Source organism: Opisthocomus hoazin, chromosome 27 (assembly GCF_030867145.1).
Source record: "Opisthocomus hoazin isolate bOpiHoa1 chromosome 27, bOpiHoa1.hap1, whole genome shotgun sequence".
Lineage (NCBI taxonomy): Eukaryota > Metazoa > Chordata > Aves > Opisthocomiformes > Opisthocomidae > Opisthocomus > Opisthocomus hoazin.
In genome coordinates this window covers 1,379,661-1,402,929 of record NC_134440.1, presented here as the reverse complement: position 1 = coordinate 1,402,929, position 23,269 = coordinate 1,379,661, and the positions used below count along the sequence as shown (strand labels likewise).

Genomic DNA, 23,269 nt, shown 5'->3' with positions numbered 1-23,269 from the left:
GGGCTGGGGTTTGCCGGCAGGGCTGGGGACACTGGCAGGGCTGGGGATGATGGCAGGGTTGGGGACACTGGCAGGGCTGGGGTTCACCGGCAGGGTTGGGGTTCGCTGGCAGGGTTGGGGTTTGCTGGCAGGGCTGGGGATGCCGGCAGGGTTGGGGTTCGCCGGCAGGGCTGGGGATGTGTCTGGCGGAGCTGCCAGCATGCTACCACCTGCTGGAAGCTGGGAAGGAGAGAGCTGGTGAGGGGAAGGGGCTGATCCCCCACCGCAGCCCTTCTGGAGCAGGAGTGCTGCACACATCTCCTCTTCTCCAGCTGCTAAGTTATTTCTACGAAACTGCTGAGAGCCGACGTCAAAGACTCCTCTGTCCAGGAAAACCGAACTGGGCAGCGTTTGTTGTCAGCACAGTTTGGAGACAGACAGACGGACAGTTGGGCACCGAGGTCCCCAAGGCACTGGGAGAGCAAGGAGGCCACGTTCCTCTGCAGTTGCTCTTCTGCGGCTTTGGGCACAAACTGAGGCACAGGAAGTTCCGTCTGAACATGAGGAAGAACTTCTTCCCTCTGAGGGTGACGGAGCCCTGGCCCAGGCTGCCCAGGGAGGTTGTGGAGTCTCGTTCCCTGGAGATATTCAAGACCCGCCTGGACAAGGTCCTGTGCAGCCTGCTGTGGGTGACCCTGCTTCGGCAGGAGGGTTGGACTAGATGACCCACAGAGGTCCCTTCCAACCCCTACTATTCTGTGATTCTGTGATTCTGTGATTCCAAACGTTGCATGGGCTGACGGAGCAGCACCGAGAGGTGAGATGCTCTCCCCTTCAGCCCGGCATTAACTCTGCAGCCCACAGACCTCCACTCCAAACACACCAGCAGCCACCAGTGGTTTCAGAACATGTACCATCAGCTTCACCCCACCATCGCCCAGCCCCTCCTCTCTCCCCTCGCTGTCAGTCCAGCGAGGACCAGTCTGGAGTGGAGCCATGCTGGGGGGCTCAGAGCACACAGCAGGAAATCCAGCTTCAGATGGGAGCACTCCCCGGTGCTCTGACTGCATTATTCATGTCCATACCTAACTCAATAAAGGCCTCATATTTTTTTTAATTGTTTTTTGCTTCAAGAACAGTACCGTGTGGCTCCCAGCCTGCCTCCCCCTGTGGGGTCCTGCCCTTGCGCTGAGTGGCCATGGGGTGCTGCTCCACAGCAGGACCCTCTCGGGGAGGGTCCCCGAGCCCCCCCACAGTGGCCCTGCGCCCTGTGGCCACTGGCGCCGCGCACCAGCCTCAAACAAAGCAGTTAAACCCCTAAAACAAACCCTCTGCCAGCCCGAGGGGCCAGGGCAGAGCCAGCAGCAGCCGGTGCAAGGCGTGGGCTCGTTCTCCGGTGGCAAAAGAAGAAACTCGCTGCCTTTTCTTGCCTCTGCTGGTGAGGGAACGGTGCAATTGTCTTTGCAGACACATTACTACGTGACAAAAAATAGCAGCTGAGATGGAAGCACCCGTCCCTGTAGGTATTCAGCCACCAATGGAAAATTACACATTCATTACTGGACTTTATTTAGGGGCTTGTTTCACTCATTGACTCGGCCAGCCCGGCAGCCCCGTCCCCAGCGAGGGGCAGGGGGTGCTGGGGGTCCCCATTCCCCGCGGCGGCACCAGGCGCGTGGTGCAGAGCGAGGTGGGCTGGCGGCACCCACCCGGTGCAGGGGACACGGCACAACCCCGGAGCCGACCAGTGCCGCGCTGGTGCCAGACCCGCCGGAGGCTGCTGCCCACCCGGAGCAGGTGCCCGGTGGTTCGCAGCCCGGCCGTGCCACCGGCTCAGAAAGCCTCCCACCGCCGGGCTCCAGCGCCTTTTCTCACCTCCGCCGACTCCAGCCAAGAACCTTTTCTGTCTGCGGCTGCACCGTGCTGCCAGGAGCCGCGGCCACGCTGACCGCGGGGGTCTCGCTCTGTCAGCCGCTGTGTCCCATCAACGGGTGACGACGAACAGCAGCGCAGCTCCAGGCTGCTCAGACCCAGCCCGTCTGCGGCAGGAGCCAGATCAGGGCTCGGTGGGAGGCCCGGGGGCGAGCGGCCGCATCCTGCCCCGGGCAGGGCTGGGGGGTGAGGCCGCCGGCAGCAGGAGCCGGCACGGTGGGCAGATGCCAGGTGCAGGGGGGAGATGCTGGGTGCAGGGGGGAGATGCCACACAGGACAGCACCCCGCAGCCAAGCCCTGGGTGCTGCAGCCCCTCCGGAGCCAGGGGCACAGGGGGTGACCCATGTGCAGAAGGGGGACAGCGTGACCCGGGAGGGGAGGCAGAGACAAGCGTGAGCAGCCATGACGGGGCAGGCTGCCACTGCCAGTGCGGGACCAGCCAGGAGCCGGTGGTGACGGAGTTGTCCTGGCCCCCTCCGCATCCCCGGCTCCGTCAAGCCCCCGGGCGCAGGAGCCAGCAGCAGCACCCCTATCCCAGCACCATGCCCGGGGCTGCACGAACAACCCGGGCACGTTGCTCATTTCCAAGTTTAATTAGAAACATACTCCAAACTACAAACCTGTACCCAGAGCCAGACACGCTGGAGAAGGGGACGTGTGTGCCGTAAAAACCTGCCGAAGCCCCGCGCCAGCTGGGGGTTCCCCGGGGCTGTGGGACACCCCTCCTCCCGGCAGCCCTGGCCTCACGGGGCCGGTGCCAGCAGCTCACCCCTGCCCTGCGCCTTCCCCGCAGCAGCTCTGTCCTGGCCCCAGCCTGCGGAGGGCTGGGGGGGCTCAGGGCCGCCGGGAGCCCCACGTGGCAGCCGCTCCTGGAGAGAATCCAGCTGGAAATGGGGGGGTGACAGGGACATCCACCAGCACCGGCCCCCAAGAGACGTTTGTCCCTGGCCCCAAGGGTAGAGCCAAGCTGGGGGGCCACAGCCCCCGCTGACGGGGACCCCACGGGCAGGAGCACTCCCCAGATGTCGGGGGGGGGGTGAGGCGGGGAGCTGGGTCCTGAGCAGCAGCACTGGGCAAGAGGCACGGCTCGGTGGGCAGGGGGCTGGTGCCGCGCTGCCCCTCATGTACCTACGCACACACGCGCACGGATGCACACGGATGCACACGGATGCACACGCACCCCCCCTCAAGCCTGCTCGCCCTGTCCCACCCTGGGAGCCCCCCGATGAGGCTCCTGGCACCAGCCCCGACCCCGTTTCTCCGTCATCGTCCGGAGACCAGTTCCGTGGGCTGGGATGGAGCCGGCCCTGGGGGCAGCAGCACCGGGCAGTGGGGACCAGCAGTACCGGGGGCTGGGTGCAGGGTCCTGGGCAGGAGGGGGACGGGGCAGCCCCACGGTGATGCCCACCCAGGCCCCCCCATTTCTGGGGTGAGGCTGCCCACCAGCTCCCACCCCGGCAGCGTTCATCCTCCACGCACAGAGCAAACGCCTTTGTGTCCAGCTGGGAAGGGGCCCCACGTGCCGAGGGAGGGGAGGCAGCGGTGGGGAGGGGGGGGCCCCTTGGGGCTCATGACCACAAGGCCCCGCTGGGGAGGGGGATGGGGAGCCCAACACTGGGGCGGGGGGGCTTTGTCTCCCTGAGGCCAGGCACAGCCGGAGGAGGGGAGCACGGAAGGTCCCCAGCTTTTCCCTGGGGCTGGGGAGATTCTGGTGCCAGGGAAGCGGGTCAGGGGGCTCACGTACCCCCCGGCATCACTGCTTCCTCCGGACAACCTGGCGGAGGTGCAGCTCGCTCTCTGCGGCCACGATGGGCTGCTCGTTCTGCCGGTGGTGGCTGATGAGGTGGCTGATGCTCTCAAACAGCACATCCTTGGTCCTCACCTGGGGCGGGGGGGCACAGCGGTCCTCAGCCCAGAGGAGCTGACCCCCTCGTGGGGTCTCCACGCAACCCCCCCACCCCTATGGAAGGCCCCCCCCAGCCCTCGCTCCCCGCCCTTACCACACCCTCGGGGTCCACCAGCAGCAGGTGCTTGGGCTGCCCGCTGTGCATCCCGGTCAGCACGTACTGCCCGGGGTTGGTGAGGCTGTCCCGCACCAAGAAGTCCCCGTCCGTCTGCAGCAGCCGCTCCGCGTCGCGCCGGCTCATCCGCCCGTGGTACCACGGCTCCCGCCTGAGCTGCTCCTCCGTGGGCGCGACGGGGGCCTTCCGCGTGGGGGGGCTCGGCCACTGGTCCTCGATGGGGGGGCTGCTGCCGCCCCCCGCCATGCACTCGTGGAGCTTCAGGGCATCCTCGAACGGCCCTGCGGGAGCCCGGGGGTGCGAGGGTGTCACCCCCCCCCCAGGGCTCGACGTAGGGCTGGGGTGGTGGGGACAGGGCCGAGCGGTGGCAGCAGGACCCGCAGTCACAGCCAGACCCACCGCTGGGCAGGACCCCGCTGTCCCACGGCCGCCCCGGGCACGATGCTGCGCCTGCGCCCGGCACGGAGGGGATGGTGCCCCCCGCACCGGCATGGCAGCCCCCTCCCCAGGGCCCGGCCGGGCGGGTGGACAGGCTGCCCGCCCGCAGCCCTGCCCCAGCTCGCAGCCCCCGGCGCTCAGCACCGCGCTGCTCGGGGCTCGGCCAGGGCTGCGGCACGCAGCTCGGCAGCCCACCGGCACGGCTCGGCCCCTCCGCAGCAGGGCTTGCGCCAGACCCCCAGCCCGCTGGCTTACTCATATCGAAGAGGTCCTTCTTGGGGCTCTCGTCCGGCGCCGCGCGAGCCTCCGGCTCCCAGGCGTCCAGGCTCTGCGTGTTCACGTACATGTGCTCCTCGTAGTCCCGCGGCCCCAGGACGTGGCTGTCCGCCTGCAGGTACCCGTCGCAGGGCTGGCCTGCGAGGACGGGCGTCACCACCAGCCTGGGCGCAGCACAGCCATGGGGACCCCTGCTCGCGGCCCCCGGGGTCCCCCCCCCCCCAGCGGTACCCACCCTGGCTCTCCGGGTCCCAGGGTGGCCCTGGCTGGGTACTCTGGTCTCGCCGGGCTGCAAACCCACCCTGGGGAGAGGAGACAGCGAGGGTGTCGGGGGGACCTGCCCGGGACCCCCGCGGCGGGGCTGGCAGCGGCCCTGGGGGCTCACCTGGCTGGGGGGGCCGGAGCCGCAGGGCTGCGTGTGGACGTGGCCCAGGGCTGCGCCGTGCCGGAGCCGGGAGTCGATGAGCCCCCCCGGGGGCGGCTCCTTCCCCGGGATGCTGTTGTAGTAATCGTGCTCGGCCCCCTCCTCATCCTCCCCCCAGGCCGACTCCTCCGCACCCAGCGCCCTGCAGCAGGGACGGGCGAGCTGGGGGCACCCTGCCCGGCTCGGACCCCTCCCCACGCCCGGCAGCGGATGCGCCCAGGATGGGGGTGCGGGGCTGTGGCGGGGCCTCCCCACCCCCCTCACCTGTCCGGGGGTGCCACCGCCTTGGGGGGGCTGTGCAGGTACTGCTTGAAGCGCAGCTCGAAGGCCTGTCCCACCGTGCTGATGACGCTCTGCGCCAGCCCCTCACAGCACTCCAGGATGTGGCAGGCTGCCGACGGACGGACGGACGCACGGACAGCTCGAGCGCTTCCCCCGTGCTCCCACCACCCCTCTGGGACCACCCTGAGCCACCCCGTGTGCCCCCCGAGGGATCCCCTCCTCCAGCCCTCCTCCCCCAGCACATCCCTCCTCTGCTGCGGAGCTCCCAGGCGCGGGGGCCGGCTGTCACCTCTCTGGTTGATGGGGTCCTTGGCGACGTAGGCGACGTAGTCCGTGGTGTCCTGGGGACACAGGGGGACCTCAAGGCCCATGTCCCACTGCCGGGGGGGGAGCAGGGCTGGGGCTGCCTGCGAGGGCAGGGCTGGGGCACGGGTCTCACCGTGTCCCCGCCGGAGGCGAAGGAGATGGATTGCATGTGGTGGTTGGCGATGATCTGGGGGGGGACACACACACGCTCGTGGGGAGGTTGGCAGGGGGGCCACCAGCCCCCCGGTCTGCAGCAGGAGGCAGAGGGCTGGGAGGAGGGAGGTGGCAGGGCCACGGCCCCAGGGACGGCTCTCACCTGGCGCGTGGTGGGGATCATGAGGTTCAGGCCATCAACGGAGATGTTGACAGCGATGCTCATGCCAGCGAAGCGGAGGTTGCTCTTGCCCAGGATGGAGAAGAGGGCTTTGTTGGGAGCCTGACGGGGGGAGAGGAGCGTGGGGGCGATGCAGACCCCCAGGACCAGGTTTCCTGGGATGAAGGAAGCAAAGAGGGGTGCCCCAAGAGACCCCAGGCTCTGCCCCCTGCCCCACAGCCCCAGCTCGCCCCAGGAAGGAGCCCAGGCAGGGTCGGGCTGGGTGGGAGCTCACCTTCTTCTTCCAGATGCCCTTCACACCCGGCACCGCCTCGTACAGTCTGTTGATGGCTTCCCTGCAAGCCACGGCCCCCGGCTGGGTTACTGCTGTAGACCCCCAGCCCCTTCGCAGCTGCCCCCCCACCCATGGCTCTGCGGGGTCTGGGGGCATCAGCCCCCGCAGCCCCCAGCGCCGCAGCATCCTGCAGTGCTGCCCCACGTCACGGCCGCGGTACGTAATCCCGGCCGGGGCCACCTCCCTTCTCCTCTTTCCACCCACCGACGCGCAGCAGTGCCCTTCGGCCGCGTCCCCACGCACGGGGGGGGGTCCCGTGGGACAGGGCTCCCCCAGACCCCGGGGAGGAGCACCCAGGGCTGCGGGGGTCTGGGGGCGCGGGGACCCAGAGCGCGGGGCCGTACCTGGTGACCTGCGTCCGGGTGTTGAAGTCGAGGGACCTCATGGAGCGCAGCACCTCGATGCACCCCATGTACTGCGGGGGGGCCACAGTCAGAACAGCCCCCCCCGACCGCCGCCAGCCCTGGGCAGGCGATGGGGAGCCGGGGACGAGCCGGGGCTCAGCGAGAGGGGCCCCTCCTCGACAGCCCGGGGGTCCTCAGCCCCGCGCACGGCACCCTTCTGCTCCCCGCCCGCAGCGCCTGCTGCACCCCCAGACCCCGCGCTGAGACCTGGCAAACTCATCTCTGCCACGGCCGCCGCCGGCTCCCGGGGCTCCGCCCGGCCCAGAAACCCCCCCGGCCCCTCCCGGGCAGCGGAACGGGGAGGATGGGCCGCGGGGGGCGCGTGCCGGGGGCGGCTGCCCGGGACCCCTCCCCCGGGCCGGATCCCCCCCCCGCCCCGGGCCGCGTCGCGACGGGCTCCGTGACACCGCCCAGGGCCGGTCCCGGGGGAGCGCGGGGATGCGGCCGCCGGGGGGGGGGGGACCCGAACCGGGGCGGGGACGGGAACCGAACCGGGGGGCAGCGGGCAGACCCGCCGAGCCCCGCAGAGGCGCGGGGCCGGGTCCGGCGGGACTTACCCGGACGATGTAGCAGACGCCGGAGCCCAGCACCCGCTCGTCGGGGTGCAGCCAGCCCTGCGCGGGCTTGCGGATGAAGCTGCCCTTGCGGCTCCACTCCTCCGCGCCCGGCCGGGGCCCCCCCGCCGCCCCCCGCCCCGCCGCCCCCCGCGGCCGCCCCGGCAGCGCGCAGGGCGCGGCGCAGAGCGGTTCGCAGGCGCCCAGCACGGCGGCCAGCGCCGAGGGGGCCCCCGCCGCCGCCCCCCCGCCCGCCCGGGCCGCCGCGGAGAGCTCCCGGCCGGAGCCGGGGCCGGCGGGGCCGCGGCCGAGGAAGCCACCGGGGCCGGGGAACTTCCACTGCGGCATCCGCGGCAGCAGCGCGCAGAACGTGGTGCCGGGCTCGGGCTCCTCGCCCGCCGCGGGGCCGGGCCCGGGGGCGGCCGACGGCATGCGGGCGGTCAGCGGCTCGTCGCGGAACCGGTCATACTTGGGCTCCGGGAGCATGCCCGGGGCCGCGCTCCGCTCCGCCGCTCCGCCGCGCCCGCCCCCCGCCCGCTCCCCCGGGGCCGCGCCGCGCTGATGTCATGCTGCGAGCGCTCCGCCGCCCGCCCCGCACCCCCCCCCCCCCGCGTCCTGCGGCCGCCCCGCACACCCCGCCCCGAGTCAGCAGCGGGGGCGGCGGCACCGCAAGGGCGTGGGGGGATAGCGGGGCCGGACGGACCCCGCTCCCCCGCACGGCCCCGGGGACAGCGGGACCGCCCGGACCCTCCCCCGCACGGCCCCGGGGGCCGAGGCCGGCCCCCCCCCGCGCTGCCCCCGCCGCGTCCCTGTGCCCCGGGGCCGGAGCCGCCGCGCCCTCCCCGGCCCCACGGCCCGAGACCCCCGGGCTCGCACCGCGGGGCTGGGGGGGGGGGGGCGAGCCCCCGGTGCGCGCTGGGCAGAGCGAGGGTCCCGCCGCGGTTTCCTCCCGAACCCCCGGTCCCTGCGGGGCGGGGTCACGCTCCAGCACGGCCCCGCCCGAGCCCCGCACCGCGGCCGGGCCCCCCCGCGCTCCCAGCTCGCCCTCCGGCCGCGGCTGCTCCTCCGCCCCCTCCCCAGCCCGGCAGGGCGCGGGGGGCCCCGCAGCCGCCCCCCCCACCCCGCCCCACCTCCCGCCACGCCGGGCTCCATCCCCCCGGCCCGGCACCGCGGGCCCTCGGCGGGGCAGACGCGCGGGGCTGCGGCTGCCGAGGGTCGTGTGTTCCCCCCCCGAGGCCGGCCGAGCCCCGCGCCCGGTGGGGGGGGGGGGTGTCACTGCTCTGGGTGCGATCAATGGACCCGGGCCGGGGACCGACCCCCGCTGTGGCCGTGGCGGGAGCCGCCGCCCCGGGACCCCGCGGCGTGGGAGGGACCAGGACCCCGCGGCAGCCCCGCAGACGGAGCCGCTCTCCGCGGATCGTTCTCCTCTCCGCTGCCGCCGACCCCGGTCCCGGCCCCGCCCCGCCCCGCCGGGCTCCCCCGCGCCTCCCAGTCCCGGCGCTCAGACCGAGCCGGGGGCGGGCAGGGCTGGCCCCGCCCCGGCCGCGCTCTATTTGCATAACTCTGCCTAATTAACCGCCTGGCACCGCCGGCAGCGGGGGGGCAGCGCCCAGCGCTCCCCGGGCCCCGAGGGATCAATTAGCGGGGAACAGGGGCGCGCGCAGCCCCGGGCCCGGCCGCTGCCCCCCCGGAAGGCGCCTGGTCGCGGCGGCGGCAGCCTCCGGTGCCCCAGCCCCGGGGTGCGCGGTCCGGCCCGCCCGGGGACGCCGCGCCGAGGAGCGGGCGGCGGGGCGGGCCTGCCCTTCCCCTGCCCCGGGCAGACCGAGCCGCGCCGGAGCGGGGAGCGGCGGCCGGCGGGGGGCACCGGAGGCGCGGCCCCCGCTCGGTTCGGTTCCGGGTCCGCTGCGGGAGGAGGGCGCGGCCGGGGGCACCGGGCCTGCCGCCGCCACGCACCGGGGTCACCCGTTACCGCCGGCTCAGACGTTACCGGCAGGGAGCGGGGCCCCGGCCCGGAACAGCCCCCGCGCTCCAGGGCTCCGCCGCCGGGCCGCTCCGGTGCCGCCCCGGCGGGAGATGCTGCGGCGGGACGGGCCCCCCTCCGGTGCCCGGCACAGCCCCGGTCCCCGCAGAGCGCCGGAGGCACTGGGGGGGAGGGGGGGGCGGCCCCCCTTCATCCCCCACCCGGGAGGACCGTCGCGTCCCGGCATGCACCGCGCTCCGCCGCGGCGGCCCCGGCTGGGAGCGGCTGCGCCCCCCGCGTCCCACCGTGCCTTGCGCGGCCATCGGCAGGTGCCTTGACGTCACAGCTCCGCCCTACCAGCCCAGCGGAAAAGGACGCGCCCACGCCCCTCTCAGCCAATCGAAGATCAGCTCGTCTGACCAGGAAGAGGCAGAACAGCCAATGGGGCGCGAGGGACCGGCGCGCGGCGGCGAGGAGCGGAGCGCCGGAAGCGCCCGTCAGCGCCGTTGTCCGGGCGACGGGGGCGGGGCTTGTGGGAGGGGCGGGGCCTGCGGGCGGGCCGCCCTCCGCCGCCGCCAGCCCGGCCGCCACCCCCGCGCCCGGCAGCCCCGGGCCCGCCGCTGCCCCGCCCGGTGCGGGTCCGGGCTCGGGCCCGGGCTCGGCCCGCCGCAGGGAGATGGGGCAGCCGCGGCGGCCGGCGAGCGGCAGCTGCCCGGCGGCGCCATGACCGGCGAGAAGAAGAAGAAGAAGCGGCTGAACCGCAGCGTCCTGCTGGCCAAGAAGATCGTCATCCGCGACGGGGCCGGCGTGAGCGCGGGGCGGCGGCCGCCGTCTGCGGGGCCGGGCCGGGGCCGGCGGGGCGGGCGGGCGGGGGCTGCCGTGGGGCCAGGGCGCGGCGGGTGAGGCCCGGCCCGGCTCCCCCGCCCGGGGCTGGTCCCTGCGCGGGCCGCGGCTCCCCGTGCCCCGGGCGCGTTGTTGCTGCGCCCGCAGCACCCCGGTGTCCCGCGGCCGTGCCCCCGGCGGCGCGGGGCCGGCGGCTGAGACCGGGCAGCGGAGCAGGGGCAGAATAAGCGCTGCCCCGGGAGCGCCGTGGCAGTGCGCGGGCGGACGGGCGGGCAGGGCCTCGGGGGGAGCGGCCGGCCGGAGCACCGAGCCTTTCCCGCCGCGCCGGGCGGGCGCTGCGGGGTGGGAGTGCCCCGGGGTCCCTTCCGGGGTGCTGGCGTTCCGCTGTCGCGATGCGCCGGGCGTCGGGGTGTTTGGTCCGCAGGTGCCTACGGCGAGGGCTGGGAGGGCGGTCTGCGTGGTCGCGTGTGGAGGGAGCAGGGTGGTATCAAAGGTGCTGGTTCCTGGAGACGGCGACCGACAGCAGTCGGCTGTGCGGGAGGGCCGGGACGGAGAGGTGCTCGGCACCAGCTCCCCCGCACCCGCAGCGGTGCGTCGCCCCGGGGACAGCGTCCCAGCCCCCAGCCCCGCATCCCGGACCCGCCGCGGCTCGGGGTCCGCGGGTTTCTCCCGCTTACGGGGCTCTGCCTTGCAGCGACAGGGCGTTGGGGAGCCCAGCGTGTACCACGCTGTGGCCGTCATCTTCCTGGAGTTCTTTGCCTGGGGGCTGCTGACCACGCCGATGCTGACGGTGAGTGACCCGGGGTGGGACCGGCTCCGGTCGACGAGAGGGCACCTGGGGCTGGCGAGGGGGAAGACCTTAACGCGGGCCTTTGGCGTGCGGGGAGTAGAAACCAGCATGTAAGGGTTTGTACCTGAAAATTCTTTGTGTGAATAAGCTGGAGCTGTAGTATTTTTTTTTTATGGAGTGGGGCAATTATTTTCTTATTTATTATACTTTAACTTGGAGCAAAGCATGAGTTAGATTTTTGTTATCTTTTGGAGGATTTCAAGAAAGCAGGACTGAAGGACCTGACCTGAAATTACTAGAATTTACCGGTAGTTCACAATCAAGTTGAGTGCTGAGGAACTTCAGCTTTATTAAAGCAAATTAAAATCTCATCTCAGATACTTAACTAGAGATGCTTCTCTCATATGTACTTAACTAGAGAGACTAAACTGTCTTCTCTCCTTAACTAGAGATGCTTCTCTCATGTCTGCTTAACTAGAGAGACTAAACTGTCTTCTCTCCTTAACTAGAGATGCTTCTCTCGTGTCTGCTTAACTAGAGAGACTAAACCCTCTTCTCTACTTAGCCAGAGATGCTTCTCTAGTTAAGAAGCTGTAAACTTCTATTTGGGAACTTCAGGAAGAATTCTCAGCTGTTTATGTTCATTTTCTGGTGGTGGTATGCCAGGTCACATTGAAGTCTAATGTGCTGTGCATGTTTTTGATCTGATCTCTGATATCTAGGTAACTACAGAGTCTTTTTTTAATGCAAAGATGTTTAGAAATGTGGCGTTAGCTTAGTAGCAGGAAATGCCAGTCAAACATAGACAGTGCAAAAGGGGGAGAGAACAGACAGGTTACATGGTCGCGGAAATCCAGACGGTGCGGGGATGGAGCAGGGCATGTTTCTGATTATCTTAGCCTTGCCCAAGTGTGCCGGAATAATTTATAGACCCGGGAAGTGTTAAAGAAAGTGGCTGGCCGTGCTGGGGAGGGGAGGTGGAGCTCCTCGTGCCGGTGCAGCCGCGGCGTTGCTGGTCGTGCATCTCCCGTTTTCCCCGCCGTGCTCTGCCAGGCGTCTGGCTGTCAGGTGCTGGCAGAAATTAATGGAAATTTTGCAAAAGTTGCTAGCTCTGGTTTTTGTTTCTTTGGTTTGCCCCTAGGTGTTACACCAGACTTTTCCGCAGCATACGTTCTTGATGAATGGCCTGATTCACGGAGTCAAGGTGAGGAATATTCCTTCCAGGCTTTTGTTTGAATCTGCAATCAGTGCAAGAAGTGGCAAGCCATTAGAATCTGTGTCATTTGCCGATGTCAAGCAGTGTTTGACAGATATGTTTGTAGTTCAGTTTGGGGTGGTCACTGGCAAACCTAATGCAAAACAAAGAATTGACGGAGCATAGAAATCTGGTAGCTCGTGTAGTCGATTTTACTGAGCATTATTAACAACATGCTGCTTGACGGCATGGGTTTGGGGCCTTAATAGTTGTGTGCTTCAGCTGAAAATATTCCAAATCAGCATGAGATCAGGCCTGCACCTGTATTCTGGAGCATAACAAAATAAAAACAAAAAAAATCAATGACATCTGAACTTATCAGTAACAGAAGTCAGAGCTAAGCTGGCCTTAGTGGGCTCTCCCGAGGCAGAAGGTTGGGACTGAGCTGTGGCACAATGAGTTTGGGCTAGACCAGCGTTCCCCGAGCAAAATTGGAGGCAACTATAGCGGACAAGCAGTAGCCACCTGTTCTGACTCAGGAAAACAGATTTTTAGGCTCTGGCTCTGGCAGGAGGGTCTCAGGAAACGGCTTTGCTGCGACTTGGGCACTCCTGTATGCACTGAAGGGCTCTTCCCTGCCCATCTCAGGTTTGAAAGACTTTGAAAGGCACTGAACAATTTTATTTGTGCTTGATGGCCCTGGCATCTCATCGCGTCTGTCTCGTCTCCATCTAGAAGAGAGCTTTCCCTGGAACTGCAGCAGATGTTAGTGTGGTGGAGCTGTGCCAGGCTCTGTTCAGGCGCTGGCTGGGCAGCTCCCTGCCGCGCAGCCGTGCCCGGGAGACCGCAGCTGCCGGCCGAGCGCTTGCCGGGAGTGGGAAGCAACCGGAGTGTTCAGCAGCTCAGAGCTGGACAGGGATTTCTTTTTTTTTTTTTTTTTTTTCTCCCTAAAAGGATGCGAGCAGTTTAAGAAACGGTTATGTTTTGGTGATATTGCCTGCTTGTAGAAAACGGGAATGGGTTGTCTCCTTGTATTTTTATCTTTAGATGACGTTGTCAAAAGCTCTCACTATCGACAATCAGAATTTGACTGCGGGATTTCTCTCTGTCACCCTGTCTGTCTGTCTTAGGGTCTGCTTTCCTTTCTAAGTGCCCCACTGATTGGTGCTCTCTCTGATGTCTGGGGCAGGAAATCCTTCCTCCTCCTCACTGTCTTCTTCACATGTGCACCAATTCCCCTTATGAAGATCAGTCCATGGTGAGTTTACTCTTACTGTCACCGAGGGGTTCTGAGGAGAGGAACGAGCGTGAGGCTGAGCAATGGGGGATTTGCGGGTGTTGCGTTTGAGGGTGAGATGGAAGCATCCATCCAGTGAAGAAGGATGCTCAGCCTAGAGACTAATTTACTTGTCTGGTTCTGCTGGAGGGCTTGGTGTCAGGAAGGAGTCTGTCTCTCCTCTCCTGGTGTTCTCCTGGTAGGTGCGCTGTCGCTATTAGGACATGTTGATGTTTCCTTCTGGTGTGGGGAAAGTAAGTGAGAAAACTCCACGGGCCACCAGACTGAAGCTCGGTGTTCCTGGGCGCTTTCTGGTGCAATGAAGTACGATGGACTGAAGGGAGGCTAAGGTGGTGATTCAGGAGCTGTGGACTACCGTGTGGTTGCTCTCTAACTCTGCCTCTGGCAATGCCTCTTGCAGGTGGTATTTTGCTGTCATTTCCATGTCTGGAGTCTTTGCTGTCACCTTTTCTGTGATTTTTGCCTACGTTGCTGATATCACGCAGGAGCACGAGCGCAGCACGGCGTATGGCTTGGTAAGGAGCTGAGTAACTGGCTTGTCTCTGGAAGAAGTATTTGGGGCTTTGCAGGCAGGAGAGGTATAAAATCAGAGTGGGAGATTCATTGACAGGCCTGAGGACAGCATCAGCAAAAAGACGACGTGCGCTTCATCCAGTCGCCCTGTTCTGTTTGTGGAGTCGCGCTGCGGAGGGGACTGGTTCTGAATACCAGCTGTGGTGTTGCTTAGCCTTTAACCAGCCTGGTCTGGGAGCTGCTTTGCACCAGCAAAGCGGGCAGGCTGTGGTGCTGGTGTGCATACAGGTAGCCTGGGATTGTGCCCTTTCTGTAGGGTTACTGAAAGTGTCGTCTATGAATTGTTGGGGTAGCTTTAATTTCCCTTTGCTGGAGCTTAGCCTAGATTGCCCCAAGAGAGCATGTCATCGTTCTGTCTACAGGAGTCCCTGTCCACCTGGATTATCTCCATCAAAGGTGGCAAAGCTGGTGCCCTCGGGTGACTCTGGAGGAGAAAATGGGCTCTAGGAAGAAGAGGCTGTATTCATGTTTTATGCTTCCAGGTGTCAGCCACGTTTGCTGCTAGTCTGGTCACAAGCCCGGCAATCGGTGCGTACCTTTCCCAGGCCTACGGCGATACGCTGGTGGTTGTGCTAGCGTCCGGTGTTGCCTTGCTGGATATTGGTTTCATCCTGCTGGCTGTGCCAGAGTCTCTGCCGGAGGAGATGCGCCCGGTCTCTTGGGGAGCTCCAATCTCCTGGGAGCAAGCTGACCCATTTGCTGTAAGTAATCTTGCTGTGGTTTTTCCACGTGCTGGTAATGTTGGTTTTGGCTTTAGTTCTGCTGATTTCTCTCAAAAGGAAAGTGCATTCCACGGAAGCCGAAGGATGCAAGGCTTAGATTAACCCCGTTGAAGGTGCAGCGTTCAACTGGCGGCAGACTGCGCGTAGCTAAAGCTGTCCAGCAGCTTCTAGCCGATTTCGCAGAGCTACGTAACATCTAGAAGCAGCTGCAGACGTCCTGAAGCTGAGCATTTCTTGGCGGAAACATGCCAGTTGTTTGAATATAAATTCTGTTACTTGGCAATAGTGCTGTGTCAGGAGAGGTCTTTTGTGTTGCTGGCTTTTCAGGACTCTTGCTAATGATGATGAGCTTTGCACAGTTTCACCTCACCTTTGCTTGCTAGGAAGATGGTTTTGGCTGTCTGGGGAAAAACAGTTCTGATCAAAAGCATTTGACTATAAATCTGAGAAACTGAAAGGTAAAAATTGCTCTTTCTAGGGTGTAAGTTGGTGCAATTGTACGCCTGGTCTGGTGTGTTGTGGCAGTGTTTGCACCTTCCTCTGAAATGCCGGTCTGGTTTCGTTCAAGCATTCTCTTCTTAGCTAGTAGGTGGTGACTTAAGCACTTGGTTTTGCTGTCTCTGTGCCTGGAGAACATTTAATGATATTAACTCCTTTTAACTCCTTCCGCCCGCCCCCTTGCCTACAGTCCTTGCGGAAAGTGGGTCAGGATTCTACAGTGCTGCTCATCTGTATCACCGTCTTTCTCTCCTACCTTCCCGAAGCCGGCCAGTACTCCAGCTTTTTCCTGTACCTGCGACAGGTCAGTCTCTTGCGACAAGGGAAGGCTCTGGTGGTGGGAAATCCCAGCCTGCAAATGTTATCTCACTTGCATGTCCTGAGGAAGCTAATCTTTGCCAGTAGATTAATAAAGTTAATAAAGTTGAAGCCATAAGAAATAGTGACATGTTCCAGCTTCCCACGGGAGCCTGGGGACCGCTCGGTAGGCGTTGCCGGGACCCTGGCTGGGATTTGTGCTGGTGGTCTGCCTGTCCATGCCACGCTCAGGCATTTAGGGTGATTTCAAGCTGTTTCTTCAGCCAGAGGAAAATCTTCTGTGTTACTCCTGTGGGAGCAGGGAGGTAGTGGAAGGTACGGCTGATGAAGTACCTGATAAGCAATGTCAGTGAACGCAAGTGAGACTGATGGAGCGGCTTCTCCTGTGTGCTACAGATCTGTTGCCTGAAAAGTCGCTCTGCTGTTTTCACAGGTCATTGGTTTTTCCTCAGAGACTGTGGCAGCCTTTATAGGTGTGGTTGGAATTCTCTCTATCCTGGCTCAGGTGAGAAGCAATTGCTGTCTTGGCTCTAGCAGTCTGGTTACAAGAACGTCCAAAATATCAGATAATGGGGGCTGGTGAGTTGTTGGCATCCCTGTGGCCGCCCAGACATTGTCAGACCCGTGCACGGCTCCCTGTGGTCCCTCGTTCTTGTCTTTTGAATGTAGCTGTTGTTTGTTGAACAACAACCTGTGGTAAACTGTGGGGTGACCCCATGTTACTCTGTGAAACTCCGTAGGTTGTGCTCTGGCTGCCATGGGCAGGGATGTGCTGGTTCCTGACCCAGCATTACAAGGGTAGAGGAGTGCGTGTGCGTGATAGCCAGTCTCACAGCAGCACGAGTTCCTTCGGATTCCTGTCCTCTGGTTTTCCAGTGTTGTCAACTTTCTTTTCTTTGTTGTCTCTTACTATGGAAGCATCTATTTTTCTTTCCAGACAGTAGTGTTGGGAATTCTCATGCGTTCAATAGGAAATAAAAACACCATCCTTTTGGGACTAGGCTTCCAGATCCTGCAGCTTGCCTGGTACGGCTTCGGATCGCAGCCTTGGTAAGAGTTTGCCCACGTTTGCCTCGTGGTGTCGGCAGGTTTCTCCCTCCCTTGGCTCTGTGGCAGCTCCCTGTGCCTCGGCGGACGCAGGTCCTGCCCAGCCACGGTGCTGCTCTGGGCTGGCCCTTGGGCGCCCGCCCAGCTGCTGCCTCTTCCCCCAGGATGATGTGGGCAGCAGGAGCCGTGGCCGCCATGTCCAGCATCACCTTCCCGGCTGTCAGCGCCATGGTGTCCAGGAACGCGGACCCCGACCAACAGGGTGAGGCCCTCAGGGTCTGTCGGACGGGCGAGGTCATCGCGGCGGGGGCTCGAGCTGGCGCGCGGTGGAGGGGTGGGCAGGAGCGTCGGTGCCGAGGGTGGAGCGTCGGTTTGTGCTCAGTAGTATTGGCACTCTTGCCTTTGACCATAGCTGATGCTTTGGGAGGGAATTCTTGAATTATGCACGTAGGTGTTCAGTGTTGCCCGTCTGAGGTGGAGGAGACTGCTGCTTCACGGTTCGCCTGCTTCGTGGCTTGGCCCTGAGTCCTCAGACTTGGCTGCCGTAAATTCTGGCTCAGTTGGCAATCGTTGCTTGATGTGCCCGTGCTCGTTTTATTCTCCAAAGCAAGCCCAGCATTACTGATTTTCTGTAAAACCTGATACTGAGCAAAGCTGATCACTGGCTTCATCTGCAGAGTGCGCGCCAGTCCAGATCGGAGTGTTTGATCCGGTCGAATAATCCCAATAAAATGGGTTTCTCCAGAAAGCTGTAAGCCTCTCTTGCTTTCCGTGCTCTGTCCCCAGGTGTGGTGCAGGGGATGATCACTGGCATTCGGGGTCTGTGTAACGGCCTGGGGCCGGCGCTCTATGGCTTTGTCTTCTATCTCTTCCACGTGGAGCTGAATGAAATGGCTGAGGTGGAGACTTTGGGTAAGGCCTCCAAACCCAACATGGCCAACCCTACAGATGAGGTAACTTGTTCAGCTTTATCATTCCCTGTGCGGGGCTGCCTCTGTCCTTGCACCTGAGCGATCATCGTTCCTCTGTTTCCCCCTGCAGAGCAGCATTATCCCAGGGCCTCCGTTCCTGTTTGGGGCCTGTTCTGTCCTGCTGTCGCTGCTGGTGGCCTTGTTCATTCCGGAACACAACCTTGCACTGAGATCCGGCAGCCACAAGAAGCACAGTAACGGAGCCCAGACCCACACCCACAGCCCGCAGGCCGGCGGATCGGACGGCAAGGAGCCCCTGCTCGAGGACAGCAGCGTGTGAGCTTGGCAGAGAAGGACCTGGCTTGTGCCCCAACGCCAGACCAGGGATGGACTTCGCCAGTGGGAGCCCGGGGAGCGCGACGGGGAGGAATGAGGTGACAGACTGTACTGCTAACAGCTGCTGAGAAGGGACAGGGTTTCCCTTCAAGCCAAATATACCCAGGTGGTGCAAAAATGGGATTGTGTCACCTGGTGCCGGTGGAGAGGGGAGATACCGAACTGCTCTGCTGAAGGGATAGTTCTTGGGGGCAAACCCGCCCTTGTACGTGGATTCTGAACGTCATGGTGTGACCTGCCAAACACTCGCCTCGCCAGTGAGTTCAGGGGCTGGCGTTGTCGTCGTTCTGGTGTGAACTGCGCTGCCAGCCGGGATAAACCGAGGCGTCTGCTATGTTCCCCACTCCCCTCACGCAGCTGGCACTCGCTGCTGGCCCCGTCGCAGCTCGGCTGGCGAACCTCGCCCGCGAGAGGCTGTGCTGCGCCGGGGCTGCAGCCCGTGCTGCGACATGCCGGGGAAAACGTGCCTGAAGAGCAGGGAGCGCAGACGGCTGCGAGCGGGTCCCTGCTGCTGGAGGGTCTGGTGGATTTGCCCTTTCTGGCCCGTGTGAAAGACCCCAAAAAATCCACTAACTTTAGTGTTCTGAGAAGGTAAGAGAAGTGAAGGAGTGAAGTTGCAGCTGACACAGGGGAGAACGGGTGGATGAGAGAAGGGCAACGACGTGAAATACAAATGCTGAGATGGTCAACAACGTTTGTATTTCTGTTTGTTTTTTCTTGTTTTGTTACACTGATGTTTGTCTGGTGCTGCCTCCATCGGTGGTAGGTAAAAGGATTTTTCAGAAACCTTTTTCTGGAGCTGCAAGAGTTGTTTAGGAAAGAGTTCTCTGAGAGGTTGGAGAAACAACTAAACTCTGTTAAGTGCTTTGATAAAGCATGGTTTCCTGAGAGAAAGGTCAAAGAAATAGCTGTTTATCTTGAGCACTTCTATAAAGCATGTTGATTTTTCCCTAGGCTCTTGCCGTCTGATATTAAAACCGGATAATGACTGTAGCTTGTTTATTCTCGGTCCAAAAGATCCTGACGGTGATGATTGCAATTGATTTGAACTTACAGGTTTGGACTCCACGTAGCATTTGTGAGCCCGCTATGAAGGCTTTCGTTTTGTTGAAAAATGAAATTGCTGCTCCGCTGCAGGGTTCAGCTCTGTTTAGAAAGAGCAGCAGGTACTTGAACTTGGGTGTTGCGAAAGGAGCCAAGACAAGCGTGTAGGGAACGCTTGGTTGTTCATGGATACGTAGAGATGTGGCAGAGGGCAGGAAACAATTGTTCTCATCCCAGTCAGGTCAGAAGTACTGGCACTGAGCGGTCACTGGGGAAGTGAAGACCAAACTGGGAACACTTCAGAAATCAGTTGTTAAGGGAATTGAGGATACCGTGGCCAAAAATAGTCCTGTCTCAGAGCAGGGTGTGTGCAGCAGCTCGCGTTCCCTGTCTGGGATCCCTTCTCTGTAGGCTTGGGGCAGGTAACGTGGGGGAGAAAGGCCCAAGGGGAGGGAGCAATGTCACTTAGTGCTTTGGGTCTTTGCAAACAGGCAGTCGTGGCCGACGCTGTGCCTGTGCAGCAGTGGCTGCAAATGCCATTTGCCTCTGGGTTTCATGGAGAGCACCCGTGGGGCGACCCTGGAGAGCTCAGTCCCTGGCCCAGCACCGGCCCGGGCAGGGAGAGCAGTGCCCGTCCCCTGCTCTGCCCGGCCAGACAGCTGGCCCCGCTCCGGGGTGCAGGGGGACCTGAGCTCGGGTCTGTTCAGCATCTGACCCCTTCGTGAGCTTTCAGGGGGGGCTGGTGAATGTTGGCCTTGGACAGACCGAGAGCTGCGGTTCTGTGGAGGTCTCTTAAACGCCTGTCAGATATTAACAGCTCGGAGCCACTGCCTGCCTAGACTGGGCTGAACTAATAATTTAATGTCTGTTTACCAGTTTTCTGGACCAGTTAGTTATTGGAGGTGGACATTTAAGTGAAATAATTCTGTTTGTTTCGCATTAATCCAGGCTGGTACCCAGATCCCGTAATCAGAACTGTGAGTGGGTTATTGTCCGTGCAGAGGGCAGCCACCTCGGGCACTGAGGGCTTGCTGGTGTGGTTCTAATGGCAGGACTGGAGAACAGAGCTTGCAGAAGGTCGTGGTGACCTGTGGTGACTCCAGTTTTCCCAGGCTCACTGCGGTGATGCTCCAAATTCCCAAACCTTATCGGAATGGTCTGTACCGTGCGTGCACAGCAAACTTCTGTCCTGAAGCAAATCCCATCACTTAAACTTCCAGGCAGCAATCCCAACTCTGTATTGCTCACAAAAATGCCTTTTTTAGACTGGAGCTTTACCAAGTACACCTGGCGATTAATTTATTGACACTGTATTAAAAGGAACTGGAGTAGGTTTGTCGCTCACACAGGAATGAAGTGAAACACCGAATTGTTACCTCATTCACACTGAGGGGCTCGGAGCTTCACGGGTAGAATATAGTGGAACGTTGCAAAAACGAGGAGTGTAATTTATATGATAGAAATATATATTTTTAAAAGTCCTTTCCTTTATTGAATAGTTTATTGAAACCGATGTGTTTCTAGTCCCGTTCCCTCCCCGCCGCTGCTGCCTGCGGTGTCTCAGCTCTCCTTCCCTTCAGGCAGCAGAACTGTCCGGGCGAGCTTCCCTCCTCAGTCCCTGTCCGTCACGACGCGACACCTGGATTTCCAGCGATGCCGACGTCCCCTGGCTCGCAAGCAGTGGACGGGGAGCATCTCGGTCACTTCAGCCCCGGAGCTCGGGGCCCGGCGATGCCGCAGGGTACTGCCGCGTCGGCAGGCTGCAGCCGGGCTCTTGGAAGGGCTCGGCCGCGGCCGAGGGCTCTTCGGCTGCTGGGGGGGCACAGTGTCGGGGGTGGCACTGGCGAGGGTCCGCTGCCAGCGCCTTTACCAACGTGAAGGGACTGGTACACCAGTCCAGCGCTGCGCTTGCACGGGGCCTCGTGGCCCCGGGACGCGGTGTAGCCCCGAGCCTGGCACCCGCGGCATGGGGACCGGCTCTGGGAACGGGGCTCCCTGTGGGTTCTTGGTGCTGGGAGCAGGCAGGGTTCCCTTCAAGGGTTTCGGAGTTCTCTCACCTGGTTTGGTGGGGCCTCGGCCCCGGGTAGCTCGCTCCCCGTCAGCACTGGGCTGGGACCCGCTGCCACCTGCCCTTGAGTGACAGAGGAGGACTCAGGCCAAGCGGTGACGGAGCTGAAATTACCGGACCTGAATGAAGAATGGCTCATTCTGAAGGGCTGGTGATTCTGCAGCGTCCCACGTGGAGACTGGAAAATCTGTATGGGGCATTCAGCTAGTTTTGCCAATTTTTCTTACTTTGTATGAAAATGTAACTTTTTTAAAAAGAGCCTTTTCTTAAAATCCCCTTGATCTGCTGCGTAGTGCCTGAGCCTGCCCGTGTAACATCAGTACTCCCACAATTTGTCTGCAGTGACCTGTCATTCCGGTCAGTAACAGCAATGCCCCAAACATAAGGCAAAAAGTGGCTTAGTTGCCTTTCTTCTGCAGTTCCAGTATTAATGGCAGAGTTCAAGTGAGTTTAAACGGATCTTGTCGCTTAAAAAAATATCTGCGTTAAACCATTGCTTTCTCTTTTGTCATTAATTTTGCAATGCAGTACTTTTTGACTTCACTGGTTTTTACTCTTTTCTCTGCACTTGAGTGGCTGCAAACATCTTTGATTCTCTTTAAAAAGTGTGGGCATGTGGCAAGCCCGCGTTCCCTGAAGAACAACAGTACCTCTGCTCTCTTGAAGTTTACTATTGCGTGCATTTATCTCTCTTTTTTTATGCTAATGATGAAATGTATTTATTTCAGTTTGGGTTGTGTTCAGAACTGGCTGATCTCTCCCTCTGATGGATTATTTATTAAACTGCTGCTTCCCTGTTGTGTTGAAGTTCTCTGTGCTCATCCTTCACCCCAGCCCCTGTTAGGAGACCGCGTTCCAGCCTCTCGACCCCTGTAAGCTGTGCTGAAGGGGTTGTCGCAGGAGACCCCGCGCCAGGCCTTGTAAATCCACCCCCTGTCTCGAATGGGCACGAGCTGTGGTGTTACTCTTACCTATTCATTAAAACTATTCTAGAGCAAAAAAGTACTTGGAACCGTTTCACATTCACCCCTGATCCAAAAACAGCTCTCCAGGTTTCACAGAATCACAGAATGGTCGGGGTTGGAAGGGACCTCTGTGGGTCACCCAGTCCAACCCCCTGCCCAAGCAGGGTCACCTACAGTAGGCTGTAGAGGACCTTGTCCAGGGGGGTCTGGAATGTCTCCAGAGAAGGAGACTCCACTGGAGTGTTAAAATAGCAGCACCTCAGCAGCTCGGACGTCTCCGGGGCCGAGGTGTGAAATGTTCTGAGCCCTGACCCTGCTGCTCGCCGGACGGCCTGGGGGCCGGGGGCTTGCGCAGGGGCAGCGCCTTGGGGCAGCGTGTCCGGGCATCGCGTACGGCATCGCGCCGAGCTGCAAAGCGCTCCCCGGGAGCCCTCGGTCTGCGGTGTGGAGCGGGCGGCTATGGTCATGCCGAGGCTGAAACTGTGCCATGGCTGCTGCCGTGCCGTGGCTGCCACCGTGCCATGGCTGCTGCCGTGCCGTGGCTGCCACCGTGCCATGGCTGCCACCGTGCCATGGCTGCCGCCGTGCTGTGGCTGCCGCCATGCCATGGCTGCCACCATGCCATGGCTGCCGCATTCAGCAGCGAGGCCGTGCTGGCAGGTTGGTGGGAGCGGGGACAGGGCCGCCTGCCCCAGCCCCAGAGCGGGTCCCTGGGCCGGGTCCCCTCCTGCCTCCCCACGCCAGCACCGTCCCCCGGCAGCCGCCTCCCGGGGCTGGTTTGAGCAGCCCAGACTCCATTGTCTTCATTTCCAGCCAGGCTTAATTTAGATCTTATCTTACTCATTTAAACACTTCTTTTGGTGGTTGAGGATGGTACCAAGTGAACAATGCAATCACAAGAAGTATAAACACGTCCAAGTCAGGTCTTGGGTGGGATCTGGTGTTTGATGGCCGATATCCTGAAATGAGCTGGAAACACAAGTCATGGTGCCTTTTGTATTTATTTCCTCTGGGCTTGAGCTTATTTTTATTTGATTTTTCTCATCTTTAGTTGAGAAAGTGTCCTCAGCTTGTCTCACTTGGCATCACAGGAGAATAAAGGGAAGGTATTTCAGTACAGTGTGTTGTTGGCTGCCCTCTCCTCGGCGCGGTGGTCGTTCGGGCAGCGTGCGCAGCCCGGCACTGCTGCGACGGAGACGCTGCCGGGCGAGGGGCAGAGCCAGTCTGCGGGACGAGCCTCCCCAGGCTGAAACCTGTGTTTTGCACCGTGCAGAAACTCTTAAATCTTGTTCCAGCCGTCCTCATTACACCTCCAGCCCTGTCATTTCTGACACTGGGCGTAAGCGAGTGCTGGTGCT

At 62.2% G+C, this 23,269-nt stretch overlaps 2 protein-coding genes across 2 annotated transcripts; one reads left to right on the top strand and one right to left on the bottom strand.

The window, feature by feature from the left end:
* Nucleotides 1–2,485: 2,485 nt before the first annotated feature.
* SHC2 (SHC adaptor protein 2) lies at nucleotides 2,486–7,852 on the bottom strand. Its single transcript, XM_075444376.1, is given in 14 exon segments — nucleotides 2,486–2,795; nucleotides 3,656–3,793; nucleotides 3,912–4,213; nucleotides 4,626–4,784; nucleotides 4,882–4,948; nucleotides 5,032–5,212; nucleotides 5,335–5,461; nucleotides 5,642–5,693; nucleotides 5,792–5,845; nucleotides 5,975–6,094; nucleotides 6,267–6,327; nucleotides 6,671–6,741; nucleotides 7,288–7,804; nucleotides 7,806–7,852. Coding segments are annotated over 13 exon segments (1,887 nt in total). The 3' UTR covers nucleotides 2,486–2,795; nucleotides 3,656–3,664.
* Nucleotides 7,853–9,866: 2,014 nt separating this feature from the next.
* On the top strand, nucleotides 9,867–21,753 carry LOC104335867 (hippocampus abundant transcript 1 protein). The gene is made up of 12 exons (XM_075444031.1): nucleotides 9,867–10,051; nucleotides 10,782–10,877; nucleotides 12,019–12,081; nucleotides 13,203–13,330; nucleotides 13,770–13,884; nucleotides 14,425–14,643; nucleotides 15,353–15,466; nucleotides 15,914–15,985; nucleotides 16,418–16,530; nucleotides 16,692–16,789; nucleotides 17,314–17,480; nucleotides 17,569–21,753. Exons 1-12 carry the CDS (start codon nucleotides 9,968–9,970, stop codon nucleotides 17,776–17,778), a joined length of 1,479 nt encoding a protein of 492 aa, XP_075300146.1. The 5' UTR covers nucleotides 9,867–9,967; the 3' UTR covers nucleotides 17,779–21,753.
* Nucleotides 21,754–23,269: the final 1,516 nt, after the last annotated feature.

Coding starts and splice junctions, on each gene's coding strand:
- LOC104335867 (XM_075444031.1), top strand. CDS start 9,968: ATGACCGGCGAGAAGAAGAAGAAGAAGCGGCTGAACCGCAGCGTCCTG. Junction 12,082..13,202: donor GCCTGATTCACGGAGTCAAG/GTGAGGAATATT, acceptor TGTCTGTCTTAG/GGTCTGCTTTCCTTTCTAAG. Junction 16,790..17,313: donor CGCGGACCCCGACCAACAGG/GTGAGGCCCTCA, acceptor CTCTGTCCCCAG/GTGTGGTGCAGGGGATGATC.